The sequence below is a fragment of the Colletotrichum higginsianum genome, chromosome 3 (assembly GCF_001672515.1).
Source record: "Colletotrichum higginsianum IMI 349063 chromosome 3, whole genome shotgun sequence".
Taxonomy (NCBI): Eukaryota; Fungi; Ascomycota; class Sordariomycetes; order Glomerellales; family Glomerellaceae; genus Colletotrichum; species Colletotrichum higginsianum.
In genome coordinates, this window is record NC_030956.1 from 3,836,867 (window position 1) to 3,854,509 (window position 17,643).

General features: G+C 55.3%; 6 protein-coding genes across 6 annotated transcripts; 5 read left to right on the forward strand and 1 right to left on the reverse strand.

The window, feature by feature from the left end:
* Positions 1–1,728: 1,728 nt before the first annotated feature.
* On the forward strand, positions 1,729–2,166 carry CH63R_04677 (uncharacterized protein; the record flags this gene model as incomplete). Its single annotated transcript, XM_018299652.1, has 2 exons — positions 1,729–1,761; positions 2,008–2,166. 2 exons carry the CDS (start codon positions 1,729–1,731, stop codon positions 2,164–2,166), a joined length of 192 nt encoding a protein of 63 aa, XP_018160898.1.
* Positions 2,167–2,178: 12 nt separating this feature from the next.
* CH63R_04678 (Carbamoyl-phosphate synthase subunit arginine-specific small) lies at positions 2,179–3,620 on the forward strand (the record flags this gene model as incomplete). The annotated part of the gene is made up of 2 exons (XM_018299653.1): positions 2,179–2,367; positions 2,439–3,620. 2 exons carry the CDS (start codon positions 2,179–2,181, stop codon positions 3,618–3,620), a joined length of 1,371 nt encoding a protein of 456 aa, XP_018160899.1.
* A 2,540-nt stretch (positions 3,621–6,160) lies between these two features.
* Positions 6,161–8,116, reverse strand: CH63R_04679 (SAP domain-containing protein; the record flags this gene model as incomplete). Its single annotated transcript, XM_018299654.1, has 1 exon — positions 6,161–8,116. One exon carries the CDS (start codon positions 8,114–8,116, stop codon positions 6,161–6,163), a length of 1,956 nt encoding a protein of 651 aa, XP_018160900.1.
* Positions 8,117–9,358: 1,242 nt separating this feature from the next.
* CH63R_04680 (uncharacterized protein) lies at positions 9,359–10,696 on the forward strand (the record flags this gene model as incomplete). The annotated part of the gene is made up of 2 exons (XM_018299655.1): positions 9,359–9,839; positions 9,891–10,696. The coding sequence occupies 2 exons, from the start codon at positions 9,359–9,361 to the stop codon at positions 10,694–10,696; spliced, it is 1,287 nt and encodes a 428-aa protein (XP_018160901.1).
* A 1,271-nt stretch (positions 10,697–11,967) lies between these two features.
* On the forward strand, positions 11,968–12,572 carry CH63R_04681 (uncharacterized protein; the record flags this gene model as incomplete). Its single annotated transcript, XM_018299656.1, has 3 exons — positions 11,968–12,045; positions 12,178–12,210; positions 12,300–12,572. 3 exons carry the CDS (start codon positions 11,968–11,970, stop codon positions 12,570–12,572), a joined length of 384 nt encoding a protein of 127 aa, XP_018160902.1.
* A 1,912-nt stretch (positions 12,573–14,484) lies between these two features.
* On the forward strand, positions 14,485–16,393 carry CH63R_04682 (GATA zinc finger; the record flags this gene model as incomplete). The annotated part of the gene is made up of 3 exons (XM_018299657.1): positions 14,485–14,852; positions 14,910–15,481; positions 15,558–16,393. The coding sequence occupies 3 exons, from the start codon at positions 14,485–14,487 to the stop codon at positions 16,391–16,393; spliced, it is 1,776 nt and encodes a 591-aa protein (XP_018160903.1).
* Between the last annotated feature and the right edge of the window lie 1,250 nt (positions 16,394–17,643).

The window sequence follows — 17,643 nt, forward strand, 5'->3', positions numbered from 1 at the left end:
ATCACTTGATTGAGAGAGATATCTTCCCAGATTGACCACCTCACTCGAGAGCTAGTTGTTTTCGGGAATATTTTCAAGCTCCAGACCGACTCTGCCGGAGTATGGATTGTCCTCCCCTCCTTACCATAGGCTGCCTTTCAGCTTTTGACTCCGGTGTCAATGATTCGGCCAGAGGCGAGACTTCGCAACTGCATCCTTGGCACGCAACCAAGCGTCTCGGCAGGAAGGCTGCCGGCACAGTAAGAGCAACACTACACACATTTGAGGCCACTCGGCGTCGGTACAGCGGTGGTATGGATGTCTGACTTTTGGCCAACTCAAATCCTGCACGGATTGCTCTATAGAAATGGTAGAAAAACAGCTCCCAGCCCAATCGTGGTTGTGTGCTGAAAGCTTGTTAGATGAGAGTCATTAGAGGAACAAGGCAGACCGCCCTAGAGCGAGCCGGGGACTCCGAGGAGATGGTGCAGCATGGGCTGTCTGTCTATCCGTACAGATACAGTCTGGCTTCTTTCAAGACCGACAACAGGGACACCGACTCGAGTCGGTGAAGCAGACTCGAAAGGGGGGATGACTCCTCCGTTTGCGACAAGGGAGGGCCTGATAGCTTGCGATAGGGACGGAGAAACTGGTGGGCGGAGGGGCGACCCCGTTTTTGACGACCCCGATTGATAAGGTCGCTTTAGGACGGATTTGGGAGATGCCCATGCACTTAGGCGGTTTATGCATGGAAAGTCCAGCGCGGTGCACGAGTGGGGGCTCCGAACACGGCGGTTTTTTTGGAGGTTTTTTTTTGTTTGTATTTTTAGGGGGAGGAGGTAGAGCGAGATACTTCTCGCACAAAGCCCACCAACTCTAACATTGCGTCAATTATCAGCACAATGAAGTTTTCAGAGTAATGACCCCGGCGACTCTGCCAGCTGCTGAGTCGATCCTACGGTTCAGGGTACCTGCCCACCGCCAACTGCCGACTCAATGGCAGTTGGGCCTGGCTGGATTCGCAGTTCTTGCAGCGCTGGTGATGTAATGTTTGGTCAAGGTGGCTAGCTAGCCTGGGCGGCTGATAAGAGGAAGGGAAGGGAGGTGACTGACTGAAGGCGCGAATTGCAGAGACGTGACGGAGTTGTCTGTAGCTGGGCGAATTATGTAATGCCCCGCGATAAGGGACGACATCGGCGGGCGGATGAACGGGCGCGCCTTTTGATGGTGTGGAAGGGAGGGGCAACAGCGCCCGTGCCCGTTCTTGACGGCGAGAGATTCCCCTGCAACAAGTTGCATAAGCCTCCGCCCCTCCCCCCGTAGCTGGCGTATCAGCGCCGATTATACCCAAAAGGGGCCCAATGACAAGCTGCCCAAAAAAATTTGCCCGCTCATCCCAAACGCTGCTGCTGGCTGTGACTTGGGACGTGGACCTTTAACACTTTGTGATGGGGGGGACGGGGGACGGACGGGGACGTGGAGGAGCAGGAAGAGTGCCCGCCCCGTTTGCTGCGTGTGACTGATTGACTGTGACCTCCGTGTGCCGGCGCCCGTGCTTATTTTTCTACCCGACCTCCTCCCACCACGGTTTTCCTCCTCTTTTTTTCCCCCTTCCTCCTCCAACAAAAAAACCTGTCACACCAAACCTGTCACAGAATCTCTCCGGCCATTATCCCTCCAACACCAACGTCTCGTCTCGAGCAACTTCACTACCCTTTTCTACTGATTGACCCTTTGCAAGCTGCCCTTATGAACGGGCGTCCTTCAGTCTTCACCTCTCAGGTATGTTGAGCTCTCGCTGTCGTCCTCTCCATCCATGGGTTGGGGTCGGTCCGCGCTCACGGTCTTCGTCGTCGTGATACCTTCCCTCCTCGCAACCCCGCCGCCAAAATTCTTGTCTCATGCTGGTGCCCATAGCCCAATTGGGGCTGCTGGGTCTGGCTTGCACTCTGTGGCATTGCTTCTCCAAGTCATTTGAAATTGGAGAATCTCGGTTGCTGACTCGCTATCATTAGGATTATCTCTCAGGTTAGCACGATGCCCTCCATTGACTCACCGCCCCTCCACCGGGCACACAAACTGACCATGCCCTTCAACCCCCAACAGACCACTTGTGGAAGGCTGCTAGCCCCTAGAGTGTCTTTCCAAACAACCAGCAAACCAACTCTACACATCACCTCTTCCTGAATACCAATCGACATGTTCTCCCGATTGGCTGCCTTCTCCAAACCCGCGGCCAAGGGTGCCGCCGGGTTGAGCTCCGGTCTCCGAGTTCAGACCCGATTCCTCTCCAGCCAGGCCGCTGGCAGCAAGGGCCGCAAGATGCCCGCCACCCAGACTCGTGCCACCAACCCCGTCAGCGACCTTGACGCCACCCTCACCATCCGAGTATGTCGCCGCCGAGAAGCATCGCCTTTTGCGTGCCATTGTGGATGAGGTTTGCTAACAGAGACTGGCAGGATGGCCCCGTATTCTCTGGCCGTGCTTTCGGAGCAAACTCCAACATCTCGGGCGAGGCCGTCTTCACCACCTCCCTCGTGGGATACCCCGAGTCCATGACCGACCCCTCGTACCGCGGCCAGATTCTGGTCTTTACCCAGCCCCTGATTGGCAACTACGGCGTGCCCTCCAACCAGAGGGATCAGTGGAACCTCCTCAAGTACTTCGAGTCTCCCCACATTCAGTGCGCCGGTGTCGTTGTCGCCGACGTCGCCGTGCAGTACAGCCACTGGACCGCCGTCGAGAGCCTCGGCAACTGGTGCGCCCGCGAGGGTGTTCCCGCCATCTCAGGCGTCGACACCCGAGAGATCGTCACCTACCTCCGTGAGCAGGGCTCTTCCCTCGCTAGGATCACCATTGGTGACGAGTACGATGCCGACGAGGACGAGAGCTTCATTGACCCTGGCGCCATTAACCTGGTCAAGCGCGTTAGCACCAAGGCTCCCTTCGTGGTCGAGTCCCCCGGTGCCCGCTTCCACGTCGCCCTGATTGACTGCGGTGTTAAGGAGAACATTCTCCGCAGCCTCGTCAGCCGTGGCGCCTCCGTCACCGTCTTCCCCTACAACTACCCCATCCACAAGGTTGCCAACAACTTTGACGGTGTCTTCATTTCCAACGGCCCCGGTGACCCCACCCACTGCCAAGAGACCATCTACAACTTGGCCCGCCTCATGGAGACCTCCCCCGTTCCCATCATGGGAATCTGCCTCGGCCACCAGCTCCTCGCCCTGGCTGTTGGTGCGCGCACCATCAAGCTCAAGTACGGCAACCGCGCCCACAACATCCCCGCCCTCGACTTGACTACCGGCCAGTGCCACATCACCAGCCAGAACCACGGCTACGCCGTTGACTCGTCGACCCTGCCCAGCGACTTCAAGGAGTACTTTGTCAACCTCAATGACGGCTCCAACGAGGGCATGATGCATAAGACCCGCCCTATCTTCTCTACTCAGTTCCACCCTGAGGCCAAGGGCGGCCCGATGGACAGCTCCTACCTCTTCGACAAGTATCTTGAGAACGTTCAGCTTTTCAAGGACAGCGAGAAGATCTTCAAGGATAACCGCCCTACCCAGCTCATGCTCGACATCCTCAGCAGGGAGCGTGTCGGCGTCGAGCCCACCACCCTTGCCGCGGCTGCCTGAGTGTGATGGTCAAGGCGTGTTCCAGTGGAGAGAGATGGTTTCCTCTTTGCAAAAGATTGGGTTTCTGGGGTAGTTTTGCAGTTTTTTAATGGTGTCATGGTTTTGGTATCTGGGCCTCTTGAGATGTAAACGTTGGGTGGCCAATGATGGTTCCCTATTTCCCTTTTTTCTATAGTTCAATAGTGGCTCACAAGAAAGCCGCTCTTCTAAAATGAAACGTCCAACATCTTCTTCATCTATCACCTGGAGGCCTGCTGGCCCTAATTTGTGTCTATGGTTCTCATCCTTGCCCACATGTCCAGCGCCAGGTGACGGGCAATTGCCAGCTCAAGTAACAAATGACGGCCCTTACGGCTAGGCTCGTTTGGAGAATAAATACCTGGATCTATTCTCGACGGACGGTCGTCCGTCCGTCCGCCAAACGTCATCACCTATCGCAGCCATACAACCATGCAACGAGTAACAACAAGCATCCGCGCCCCCCCTCTTTTTAAATTTGTTTGATGTGGACTTATGTTCGACTTTCAGCCTTTTTCTCCCATACTGGTTTTTCTATTCTTGAATGTGACAGCAGCTACGGTCTTTTTCCAACACCGTCGTTACGACAACCCCGTGAAACAGCGACGGCTCTCACGGCCGGCTCAAGATGTCTCTCAATGATGGACTCGACTGCAACTAGTAAACAGCCATCCGCACCAGTTTGGGCAAAGCAAATCAGTGAACGGTTCAGCTGATCATCATTGAGGGGCCTCTCGTGAGCGTAGATCACGCCGATGACTTGTCTTCCAACAACCCACCGCTTGCTCACGCGAGGGCAACGTCTTGCATATGAGTCTTTGAGACACCGAATAGCCCACGACATGTGTCTTTATGTGCCCGAGGTCGAGGCAAGAAGGTGAAGATTCGGGAAACCCGGATATAAATACCTTTTCCACAAGCATTACAGGCTGCCCCATTGTACATGGAAAACGTGGCAAAACTTTGACGAAGTTGCATGGTACGTCGACATATTCGTCTCTCTCTACTTGGGAGATCGGGGCGGGTTTTAACATTCAAGGTTTGCTTCGGGCCAGCCTACGTGGGATATCACCGCAACATTCTGCATCGGAACGTGGCGAATTTACGGTTCAGACCGAGTCCCAGCAGATCATGACCAGCTCATCTTACCCGATGCGTGTGTGTACCTCGGGGTAACGGTAAAGATGAGGAAGGGGATATCAAAAAAAGAGAAAAGCGCGTGTCGGCGAGAGAGTCTTCAGCAATCCTTAGGTCATCGGCGGGACTACGACCACTAACTAACGTATAACATTACCTACCCCCGGTGTTGCTCTTTTCACTGTCCTTTTCTCCCTCGATCCTCTCCCTTGGCCCGGGGATTATCTTTCACTTGAGTGAAGACAAGCAAAGATAAGTGAAACACGGCCTTTGAGCGAAGGCAGCATCGGTACGCGGCGTACTCCCCTTCCTCGACCCAGACGTCATGGGCTTGCGATAATGACATGGGGAAAAAAGAAGCTAGACAAAGTTGGTGGGGGATATGATGTATGCAGAAGGACAACAGAGGGGTTGTTGATGCGGCGTCGTCGTGGGCTGGGCGCTGAGCATTGCGAAGACGACACGGGGCGCGCCACGCCGGGGCTGACTACAGAGACAGAATGAGAGGGTTCCAAGAGAAAAAAAGTCGATAGGATGGATGAATGCGGATAGGAGAGCCGGCATCAAAGACTTCACTTCAAGACAGCAGGAGAGAGAAGAGCGAACACCGGGACGCCCGTTGAGAGGTACCAGCTTTCTCGATTTAGCCACTCTCGATGAAAGATCAGAGCGAGCTTCTCTGCAAAGACCTACGCGCCTCGCAGGCTATGTGGACTGTGTGTGGTATGGTATCGCAACGTGGATGGCACGTCTATCTATGGAAACCCCGAGGTCAAAGCAGAAAATTGCAGTCTAAGCCGGCGTCTTGCTGCCGCCGTCACAAAACAGAGAGCGTCAGGGTAAGTTTGCGCGCAAGAGCCGAGGCCTCCTTGTTAGCCAACCATTCCTTCCGTACCAGATCCTCCATCCCCCGGTTATTTTTTGGGTTTCTCAATCGTGTCGTTTTCTTCCCTCCCTTGTCTTTTTCTCACTTCTCCCCAAACCCCTTTATCAACAACGACGTCCTTGTCGACGAGCCAGCATCTACCCTCCCTAATCTTTGCTCTTGGCTCTGGTATCGGGCGACGTTCATCCCCAATACAGTGTAACACTTCAGCCGCCACCCTTCCGGAGGCATGTAATGAGCCAACTGTAACCCCCGATGTAAAGTTGGCCAGGGTCCATAAAGAATCACCAGGCCCCTTCTCAGCCCAGAGTTTTCCGATATCGTGGGCATTGTCGTTGCAAGGATCGCCGGCGGAGTCGTATAGGGCAAATTGATGTCGGCTGACCGTTCCAGGACTGGGGCACACTACCAGGCGCACAAAACAGCAGCATAACCCAAGCTTATTGCGACTTGAGCACTCGGGATCGTGTTCAATGATCTCAATGCGCTCAGCGCGCTCCTAGTACCAACCGTCGCGGTCGTCCGAGCGGAAGCGACGACCGTTGTCGGGGCGAGGTCCAAAGTTTCCGCGATCACCCTGTCTGTAAGGGCCACCCTCGTTGATGCCGGGCAGGTACCTGTCGCTTACCATGCGATTTCCACGGCGACCGTTACCGCCGCGCCTGCCGCCACGCGATGAAGGGGGCGGTCCCCTGGGCGGTGGTGCCCCACCAGCCATCTGTCGACGTCGGTCGCCTTCACGGTGTGGGGGGCGAATTCCCACAAAGTTCTCTTTGCCGCGGTCGACAAATTTGTCACCATTCTCGAAGGTGTAGCGGTTGATGTCGGTCTCGGGACCCATGTCGCGACCGATCTCAGTAGTATAGTGAGATCGCATATTTCTGATACGCCTAGCGCCCAGGTCGTCCGAGACAGGCTGGAAGGATATCGGTGGGCTGGCACGGGTGGTTTGAACGGCGCCCCCGGGGAAGCCCTGAATCTGTCGCGGAGGTCTCGGGCCAGGTCCGCGCTGCGCATCCCCTCTGGGCCCCGAAGGCGCACCTTGTGTCCCTAGACCACCACGGGGACCAAGGGGGATATTGTTCACGTCCTTGACCGCGGGGCCGGAAGGTGCAAGCCTGGTTGGCTCAGGGGCTGGTCGTGCGGGTTGAGCTGCGGATCCCGAGACTAGACGAGCGACACCATCCTCGTCGTACAGAACTTCGAAGCGGATACTTCTGTCGCGGCTTTGAGCCTGCTCTTCGTCAATCCAAAGCTGTATCTTGTCCGTTGGGACGAAGTCCACCCACAGCTCTTTGCGGTTGCTTTCATCAGGCCAGCGGACGCCGTGCAGGGCGTTTCGAACGCGTGAAGCCTTGGTAACGGAGCTGAAGATGGCAAAAGCGTGGGTCTTGACCTGATCGAGGTAAAAAACGTCGATATCGTTGTTGTTAGGCTCTGCATCGATAGGAGCCGCCAGCTCCACCAGATGTGCGCGCACCGTGTCCTCTTTAAGAGGCCTCATAAGATTCTTGATGTAGAGGGATTCGGTGGCATAGTGCCTGGCTGCTTCAACGGTTCTCTCGTGATCCATGACGATATCATCGTCGCCATCTTGACGGTTTATGCTCTGGTGCGCTGGCTCGGGCGTGTGGTCAATATTTCTGGATTCCTCCCAGGCTTCAGCGTTGGCAGCATGGCCTTCGTTCGCTCTATCGTGGATGTCGCCATCATCTGTCACCATTGCCGTATTCTCGCCGTCTGCATCGGTCGGCGGCTGGTCTTGATCCATAGCATCGGTGATGTTCTCTGAGATGTCCATTGCATCCTTCGCAATGTCGTCAACGAGACTAGTGCCGCCCTCCAAGCTCTCTTTCAAGGTTTCCTTGACGCCCTCCGTGACTTGGCCCACGATCGCGGCGATGCCAGATTGGTCCGAGCCCTCGGCATCGTTGTCGTTGGCCGCGTCGACGCGGTCCTGGTCTGCCTTGGCGCGCTTGCGAGAGACCAATTCGGATGATTCGACTGGACTCTCTGATCGACGTTTCCGTTTTTGCGCATCTTGCGCTATCTCGGCAGGAGCAGGAGGTGTAGGGTCTGCTGCTGCGATTGACTCTGGAACGGTCGCGGTCGTGTCTTGCTCGTCCGGCTCGGTGGCCGTTTGTTCGTCGGTGGCTTGCGGGACATTTTCGACTACTCCAGCAATTTTGATCCCGGTTTCGGCGATGGGGACATCTTTGGGAGTGGTGTCGATGGGGGTGGTTTCGGCAGGCGCCTCTGCAGCCTCGTCCGCCTCGGTCTTGGGGCTCTCAGCCAGTACAGGCTCTGGGGATGCCTCTGGGTTTTGGGACGCAGCTTCATTGTCGCTTTCTGCAAGGCGATCAACAAGTTCCTGCTTAAGGCCGGCGACACCGAGTCCTCTGCGCTTCAACTCCGCTTTGAGCTGGACGACGGTCTGCTTGCTCCAGTCCTTCATCTTGTATAGTTGGTGATTCGGCGCAAAGGCTGGCGCATAGCTAGGCTGCTGGAATTGGTGATTTCGATTGCAAGAGTGCGTGTGTCGGTACGGATTGTGTCCTGCTGGGATAGGTTGCGCGCTTAGAGAATAAGTTGTGTTGGCGAATTTGCGTTGTTGTTAAAAGGCTTCAGGTGAGGTAAGGTCCTCGGTGGTGGCTCTGAGCGCGTCTTCGCGAGCCTGAAAAATTGCCCCGTCATGCGAACTCCAGAGCCTCTCCACTATGAACAAGGTGAACAAGCACACACTGGCAGGCACGCTAGGAAAGCAAGAATCTCACTAGTGCAGGGGTTCCTTCCCACCCTCAGTGATCGATCCCGCCTGGCAAAGATGTCATTTCTGCCGAATGCCCCACATCTCCTTTTTCGCTAAAAATTGGGCCGGTTATCTGCCGGAAGATCGGCCATTAGTCACGTGACTCAGAGGTGAGAAGCAGTGGGCGATGAGGGAAAAGACTAGGTAGTTCGAGGGCACAATGCAGCTAGGCTCTTCTTCTTCTTCACTCGTCTGCCATGTAAAATTATTGTACTTTTATAGATGGACATATATGTCTGCCACCTTTCTTGCCTGCCAAGTTTGTCTTAATAATTGAAGAAGTGGGAAAGATTAGGAAATGGAAGGTTCGACGGCAATGTGATAAGTATGCACGGACCATCCTCTTGCCTATTGGAGCTGCCTGCAGCCTCTTGAAGCTGCCGCGTCTAACTTGCCTTGTAATGCCTTCCTTACCGCAGTAATCGCCTGCAGGCGCGGTTTTTTGTCTCGTTGCCATTGTCTCACCGCGTCGCCATCGACCCGAAGAAAGTATCTCAACGGCTTTCTTGTCTGGTCGCCGCATCCGTCGCCGCATTCGCCACAGACAATGCCATAGGCCTCCCTAGTGCCTTGCGCGACTCTTTCGACTGAGGCAGCTGCGGACTCTTTGCTTCCTGCCTCTGCGTGAAGTTGCCGCACGTAGGTAGCCAAAATAGAACTCTCCAGATGAAGAAGCGACGAGGAGGGTTGACTCGACAAAGAAATGCATTTTCGCAGCTGCAATTCTCGCCCTGCACTTTTGTGAGATGTCAAAAAGCGTGACAGTCCCGCAGCTCCAACGCTTTATGAACCTCGATTTTTCGAATCCCATTTCAATTTTTGGCAAAAAAATACTCTCTCATATCTCATCACTCATCCGGTCAATACCACCACCAAACAACCTCTTAGATGGATCGACACTCTTCGGTTTCCGGGGAGACTCCCTCCTCAACGCACACTCCGCCGGTTAACAGGCCGCTTGGTCGCAGCCGCCTCAGCGCAACACCACTCACCGATACTCCGCCCACGAGCGCAAGCGGCGGCAGAGCGGGTACGCCGGCATCAGACAGGATCTTATCTGGCCGTGTCAAGAAGACATCGCGCAAAATCGCCACAAGAAAAGATGACGTTCTGAGCGAGAAGGAGAAGGAGGAGGAGCGCCGGCAGCTGGAGGAGATGGATGAGGAAAGAAAGCTATTTCCCGGCAGCGACACTTGGGCAGAGGATGAGCTCAGACTCTTCAAAATTTTGTACATGAGACAGTACTGTCCCCTGTTGCCGTCTCATTGGGGCATGGATTTTCGAGGCATTCCCATCCCGGACATTCTCTTTGCGAGTTCTGACGCACACCCGCCTCTCATCAACTCACAATCAGGAACGGACTTCAAGGGTGAGTCGAGTCATGGACCCTTGAGAAACCCAAAATACTAACATCATATAGCAACCAGAGCACTTGCTCGTCTCATTGATGTCACTGCTAATGTACGAGGGCTCTGTCAGACGCGCCAAAGACACAGAGCACGGGTATTCATCGAGAGGGAACTACAGGAGTACACGAAATGGGCTGAGCAAGACGGAGAATACGGCGATGTCGAGTACTTGCCGAACCTCATCATCGACATGGTGGACACGACAATGACGCCTCAAGCTATCGAGGAACATATGCAGCTTCGTCTCAAAGCTGCCGCCGCTACACATCGCGCACATTGGAGGAACGACATGCCTGAGTCTTTCGGCAGCGGCGACCATGGCACGGACAAACATCAGTCCAAAGACGATGACGATGAAGACGCCGAGCCCGAGGACAATAGGGTCGTCCTCGTGCCCGACAAGTACCCGACACCGTCTCCGCCGAAACCGCATCCAGCTCCTCCGTCTACCCCAGCGCATAAAGGGATCAACTACGATGGTTTTGAAGATCGCAGTTCTGCAAGCGCGGAACTCGACAATCCAGCGAAAAGTATGACCTATCAGCAGGATGGACAATACACCCGTCGCCCACCTGTCTTGTACGGGCTCTTTATCGTCAATACCTCCGTCATGGTGCTGACCATCGACTCGGCGAAGGAAGGGGACGAAGCCTACGTCAGCTACCAGGTGGAAGTTGGCTTCAGCAAGCGTTACCAGGCCGTGTGGAATGCCATCACCATCGCAATAGTGGTCTGCCTGGCGAGAGACGCAATGATCGACATGAAGGAGGATTTCAGCCATTCCATGATGGATGGAGATAGCGACCCTGATGCTTGACATGACGGAACGAGTAGTCGAGACTGCCGTAGACATGTGCATGCCTCGGACTTCTTCCTTTACGACCTACGCGGCGGCTGGTGGTTCTTTGGATGCGTATACCCCTATCCTGTTTATATTGGCAGACGCCGCAGATACCCTTCCAGTTAATTGTGACACCTCGTTGCCAAGCCACTTTGCCCCAGAGAACTCAAGTCGCCTGGCACATTGCATTTCGGCTCAGCTGAGCAGATGGTGCAAGACGAAAGAACTACAATGTCATTTCAAAATTAGTCGATTGGCTGGTGTTGGCGAATGCAGCCCTCGGCATGCTGCCTTCTCGACAGCGGGCATTGAGAAGTAGATGCGCCCCAGCCAGTAGGTGCTAAATTGGCAAACACCCAACATGGCAGCACATATTGATTCGGATCCGGCATCCATATGGTTGTTACAGTGGCCCGCTCGACGTCTCGAAAACCCCCTCTTCATCAGCAAAGGCCATCGGGGCTCGGCGTTTCCATGCCTCGGACCAGATTGACATCAGGGGTCGGTCACCGAGGCGAGGCAAGAGAAGACGACAGAAGAACATACAGAAAACACCAGAATACGGGGTCACGGGCAAACCTAGTGTGAGCGACCACCAATCTTGCCTCCTCTTATCACCGAGGGAGGACCCTGCGGACGCTCGGGATTACGTATCGTAAGCGGGAAAAGTGCACTGGGAGCCAGTCACTGGGGACCGGCATGATCCCCGATCGCTCTCATTCGTCACCGCCTATGAAAGGACCCTGTCAGCTTATTCAGGTCGTTTGTCACTGGCTCACGACGGACGGGGCGCGAAAGGGGGGCGGGCGCCGTTGGCAGATTCTCGGAGCCGGACTCCGGTCTGGTCTTACTCCACTGGCAGTAGGTCTGGTGATCATGGTTGCCATCTGGTACCCCTTCTCCCGCTCACATTATACGATAACTGGACTGGCAAGTGAGAGATGGGCTGAGCCCGATGGTGGTGTGGATGATGGGTCGATAGGCTGAGAGCTAAGGTTGACCATTCCCGAGAATCAATCCTCGAGCCTTCTCGTCGAACGAAGGGAGCTAAATTCCCAGACATCTTTTCCGTTTTTGCCTACGCTAGTGGTGTCCGTTGCTGAATGCTTTTGGCATAAACCTGTGCTACATACATGGTTATGCCAGAGCTCGTCCATCTCTTGGTCGCGTCCTCATCGGGTATGTTGCATTGCATCCTGGGGAGGAAGCCCAGGGCTTGTTAATAGTACCGTACTCGAGACGCTGGCATGGTCAGCGCGCTGCCAGTCTACTTGGGTGAAGCGGCCCTGTCTCGATCCCAGGGCGCTGGGGAGCTGTCGGACTCGGTAGGGCCCTCAGAGACCCCCTCCCCCCCTTTTTTTACAGGCGCTGCTGCATCTCGCTTCGGCCGGCAGAATGATGCCGGTTATGTGAGAGGTGATGGAAGAGAGGATAGGTGCTGTGTACGAACAATGTAGGCTTCTGGCAGCATGTGGACAATGTTGTTCAAGGTACGTACGTACCCCTTTACCGCCTTGTTGGCGTCGTATCTACTTTCTTCTTGATCACTCATGTAATACGGCGCCTTAGATGTTGTCAGCATCAGAAGCGGCATCAGCACCAGTCGGTGAAAGGCGGTGCATGTGTACACTTGATACAAATAGACGATACATGCATGCCTTTTAGAGTTGGCATGGAGCACATAGCAAGGCGGTACAGTACGGAGGCAAAGCTGAGCAAAACTCTTCCACCCAGGCTTCCGTGGGGCGGTGGTGGCCCAAGGATTCGGTGCGAGGTATTGACATGGAGACCCAGCGTCCCCTTTTTTCGCCAGAGATGCCGATTGATCCATCAGAAGCCAGGCAAATCATGAGGGAGCCCGCTAAGATGGAGTCGAGTAGCAGCGCAGGACGGCAACGCCCCTCCTGGGCCAACAGGGAAGGCCGGACCAGGCGAACCGGAAAGGCTAATAACGCCGTATCTTTTCGGGGCTAGGCTTCTGGGATTCTGGGTACTTGCATAGTATAGTCTCACTGGGTCCTTGCCTGTCGCTATCTGGGTCCAGATGTTTGATCAGGATCTGATTGTGCGTGGTGTGTGGTGTACCCTCCGAGATCTGCTGTCGCTGACTGGCGATGTTCGTGAGTGGAAGCGGACGGATTCGAGAGCTTCATCTGTTTCCATGCTGGACAATTCATTCAATACAGCAGAGGGCCTCCACACACATAATTACCCAAAAACATAATTATGCACCTAGTATAGTCTTCGCGAAGGAAAAGGGGAGCACATTTAAATAAATAAAAATTGATAGCCAAAGGTTGCTAGGGTCTAGAGGGCCGTCGTCCTGGACCCGGGCGTCATGAATGCCGCGATGCTGGACGCAGCAAGGTGGGACACACGTCTCTCGGCTCGGTTGGAGTGGGCTTCTCTCGCAAACACTACCTTACGCCCCCTGTCACCCTGAGTGCTAGTGTCTTAGCGACATGTGTCACGGCAGCCAATCAGCGGTAACCTGTTGTAATCCGGGACCTCTCAGCCCAGATGACCCAACGACAGGGCTCCGATTTTCCCCCATTTGTCGTCCGTCGCTCGTCATTGGGGAGCGAAGGAGGAGACCAGCAGGCAGAGACAGGCCCAGACGCGGCACGCAAAGCACAGTTGCAGGGCGTCCCGTCCGTTCTCGTGATTTTCTGCCACCAACGGGCAGCGCCACGCTTTCCTGTCCCGATCCCCTCCCATCATCGCCCAGCAGCAGCTTGTGTTCGACACCACGCTACAATACACTACACTACTCGCCATACATACGCTATCACTGTTCCCTTACGCGCTACATTACTCGACGAGGCCCTGACCTGCCTTGCTAGACCAACACCTGCCTCGTCCTAGATCAACACAGGTTTCCTCTTCATTCACTTCTTACCCACGCCCCTGTGCCAGGCCTATCCGGTACCTCTCACCGCCCGGTAAACCCTCCCAAGGAGCCCGCTGCCCTTGCCAGTCGACGAGGGGGGCTCTTACATGTCTGGCAACCCAAGAAACATCAGTTGTTTTCTCCTCAGCATGCACTCGAAATCACCATCTTTACTCTCTTAGGCCGCGCCTTCACTCTGCCATCCCGCCTACCCACCCACACTTCGTGGTCCAACAAGTTTCCTCCGGGCCTTCAACAACACCCGACCTGAACCCCCTTGGCGTTCGGCCCATCCACTTTACTTCTCTATCCCTCTTGCTGTCTCTCACGCACACCACACTGTGCCTGTAGAGGAACAACCAACGGCAAAAGCCCTCCTTCATGCCTTGGGAATTGGTGGCGACCCTCTGGCCTCTTTTCTCCCCCCCCCCCCCGGTCTCCGATTCCCGCCCTCTTGCCGGCTCTCTATAGCCACTTCCTGAGGTTGTCATCAGCCCTGTGGATAGGTCTCAGCACGTCTCCTGACGCTCTTCCGGACTGTCGGCCGTCGACCGTCGAAGCACCTTTGCATCGTGGTGGGTTGACTACCTTTGACTCGGTTCACCGTCTTCTCTTCATCTGTACACGCCGCTTTCGACCGTCCCTCCGTTGGTTATCTCCTCTTTACTCCGAGACTGTTTCTTTTCTCCGGACGTAGTATTGCTGCCTTCGCCAAGGCACCAAGTCTCCCTAATCTATACCCCCCTCCCCTTTTCGTGTTTGTGAAGGTCCTCTTTCACACCCCGTCTCGATACCCTCGCATATTCTGTTGCAGTCAATAAACCCCCTATACGACCATTACATCACGCCCCGAACGAATCACGCCTCTCCTCGAATGGCTATGGCCGATGGCATATCCCCGGCGGCACAGGGGTTGGCGAAGCAGCCCCCCTCAACCATCCGAACCGCCCTTCCATCCCGACGAATGTCTCCCAAGGCCCGAGATGGAGGACCGTACGACGCTGTGGAGCACGCGAGAGGGCCTAGTCAAGTGGGCAGAGGCGAGCACTTCGAGCCATCAGCGACCCTGCGGCCGGATTCCCGACGTAGTCCGTCGAGCGAAGCCACGTCAATGTCCCAGGCAAGGAGTCCGGTCTCCATTTCCAGTGATGGCTCCCCGAAGGATGTGAGGTCAGAACCAAGACCCAGTCCGGCGCCAACAACGGCGAGTTCGTCGTCGGGTCAGACGGGCCAGGTGTGCAGGTAAGAGGATCGCCGCTTTTCCGATTCGCCTTTGGGCGGCATTCTGATTATTCGTAGCAACTGCGGTACGACGCGGACACCTTTGTGGCGGAGGTCTCCCCAGGGAACGACGATATGCAACGCCTGCGGCCTGTATCAGAAGGCAAGAAACGCCTCGCGGCCGACCAACTTGAAGAAGCCCCCGCATCTCGTTGCCGCGGCGCCGAGGACTGCTCCTCCGAAGATCGCCCCTGCGCCGGGTCCAGGTCCAAAATATCTCGGCGCCCCTGCCCCGACGTACGTCACCGAGGAACAGCAACCGTCGGGTACTTGTCCGGGTGGCGGGAAATGCAACGGTACGGGCGGTGCTGAGGGCTGCAGCGGTTGTCCCGCCTACAACAACCGGGTGTCAAAGTCTGCTCATCTGAATGTCGGTCAGGGGCAGGGTTGCGGCGGTGCGTCTTCGAGCCAATCTGCGGGCGAGCCGATGGCCTTAGACGATCCTGCAGCTCCGGTCGACATTGCTGCGTTGCAAATCCAGGGGCAAAACCCGAATCAGACGGTTGTGATTGCCTGCCAAAACTGCGGCACTACCATCACTCCGCTATGGAGACGAGACGAAAGTGGCCACACGATCTGCAATGCTTGCGGTAAGTGCCGGGTTTTCTCTCTTTTTTATCTAGTTTCCCTGAAGAAGACATCGGAGTGTGCTGATACAAGAACCAGGTCTATACTACAAGCTTCACGGAGTCCACCGACCTGTGACGATGAAGAAGTCGATAATCAAGCGACGCAAGAGGGTTATCCCATCTTCGTTCGGTGGTGAGTGGACCGAGGAGATGCTTGAGGGGTCCGAAACGCAGAGTGTGGCCCCAGAAGGGAGTCCGGAAAGGGGCACCATGAACGAGGACGGGTCTGTTAATCTGGGCTTCCGGCGTCGCGAGGAAAACAACATGACGATGCTCCCGGGTCCCAACCTGCATCAGAACCGACAAGGCTCTCCGCTGCCGTCACACGATTTAGCTGCTTATCAGTCATCGAGTTCCCGGACTTCGCAACCCTATCCGGGGTCGCTCAACGACGACAACCGACTCGCTCCCATCACTTCGCTGGCCGCCGCCGGAGAACGGCAATCGTCGCTGTCGCCAGCTTCTTTCCTCTCTCCGTCTAGGAAGCGATCACTGTCCGCCGAGGGAAACCCGTCGGGAGACGGTGGACCCGATACCTCGAAACGACTCTCGTCCATCAAGTCAATTCTGAACCCAACCAGTGCTGACGACAGCCCTGCATATCAATCGGGAAGCGACGACGCGGCGGAACACTACGCCCGGTCTGCCATGTCTCCCGCCGCCTCCGCGCCGAGTCCAGGATCATATTCCAACTCCCACATGACTCCTCTTCCATCTCCAGGGCCGAGCAGCCAGACGAGTAATCCGGGGTACAGGCTAGAAACGGAAAGGGTCAAGGCGGAGAAGAGGGCGGCTTTGGTCCGAGAAGCCGAGAGGATGAGGGAGATGTTGGCGGCGAAGGAGAGGGAATTGGCAGAGCTGGGCCACGAATAAACGATGCGAGAACGCAAGTTCCAAAATGATGCAAACGAAAACGGAATTATCCACCTTTGAACTATCTGGGGAACATCACGGGCACACATTATGGCTTTAGGAGTTGCTTCTACATTATTCTACGCTCCGGTGGCGGCGGGCTGGAGGCTTCATTTCACTTTTTCAGATGGGGTTATTTCACCTGGGGCGAAGGTAAAAACACAAAACGGACAGGGTCTGGCCTTACACAAAATGGGAGAGGACGGCGTGCTTTTCCCCCGAACGCATTCTGGCGTGCCTTTTGGAAGAAACCAGCATCTCAAAGCTTTCCACCGGCTCACGACACGGCGTTTCTTTCCTTGCGACAACCCGATTTACCGGTTAGATCTCAGGGGGGGAGGTTCATCACGGATGAGAGAAGGAAGGCTTAAGGGATCGGTTTGGAGTTTTTCATTTTGTTGTATTTTCCAAAGTATGCTTCCTTGGTGTCCTCGGCTTAGGCACTGGGCACCCACCATGTAGTAATTGGGCGAGGCCGGAAAAAGAGGTTAGCATCCAAAAAGGGTCGGACATGGCAAGAGGCGCCACCGGACGACGATGACGGTGGTCGGTCTACATTTCTCGCTAGGGTCTGCGTGTGTATCAATGTCTCGCAAGAGGAAGCAAAGTAGTTGCTTGCATTCCAATCCCAAACGGGGTGTTACCTCCTTTTACACCGAGTATTCTCTGATTGTTTCCTTCCATACCTTGCGAGGTCGTCTGCTTGAATCACTCTGTGCTGTGAAACTTTCTCAACACCGATGAAAACACACCGAAGGAGTCTAGGGTCGCTCGTGATAGTCGCATAACGGGGGGGGGCATCGAGTCCGTGTTGAACGAGCTGTAAGCTACGGCATGCTCGCGGAAGCAGTCAAGGGGCCTTGCTGGGCACTTGGATCATCAGTGTTGAGGGCAAAATCAGGTCTGTTCAGACTAGCCGTTGCGGATCCCAAGCAAAACCCAATTTTTCCCGACCACCCTTTCTCCTTACACCCTCTAAAGAAAAGTCGTACACCATGCCGCCCTACCCGGCACAACTTGCCATCGAAGAAGCGTTGCGCGCATAAAAACAAAGGAGAAAATAAGCCAATGAATGCTCTTTCCTTCCAACTCACACACAGGTTTCTGCTTTAAAGTCGTGGATACACACAATATACACAGCGGACCCCGGCACATCCAAATGGGGGAGGTTCTGTCGGGTTGTACAGGGTTGTACCTGATCCGTCGCTTCT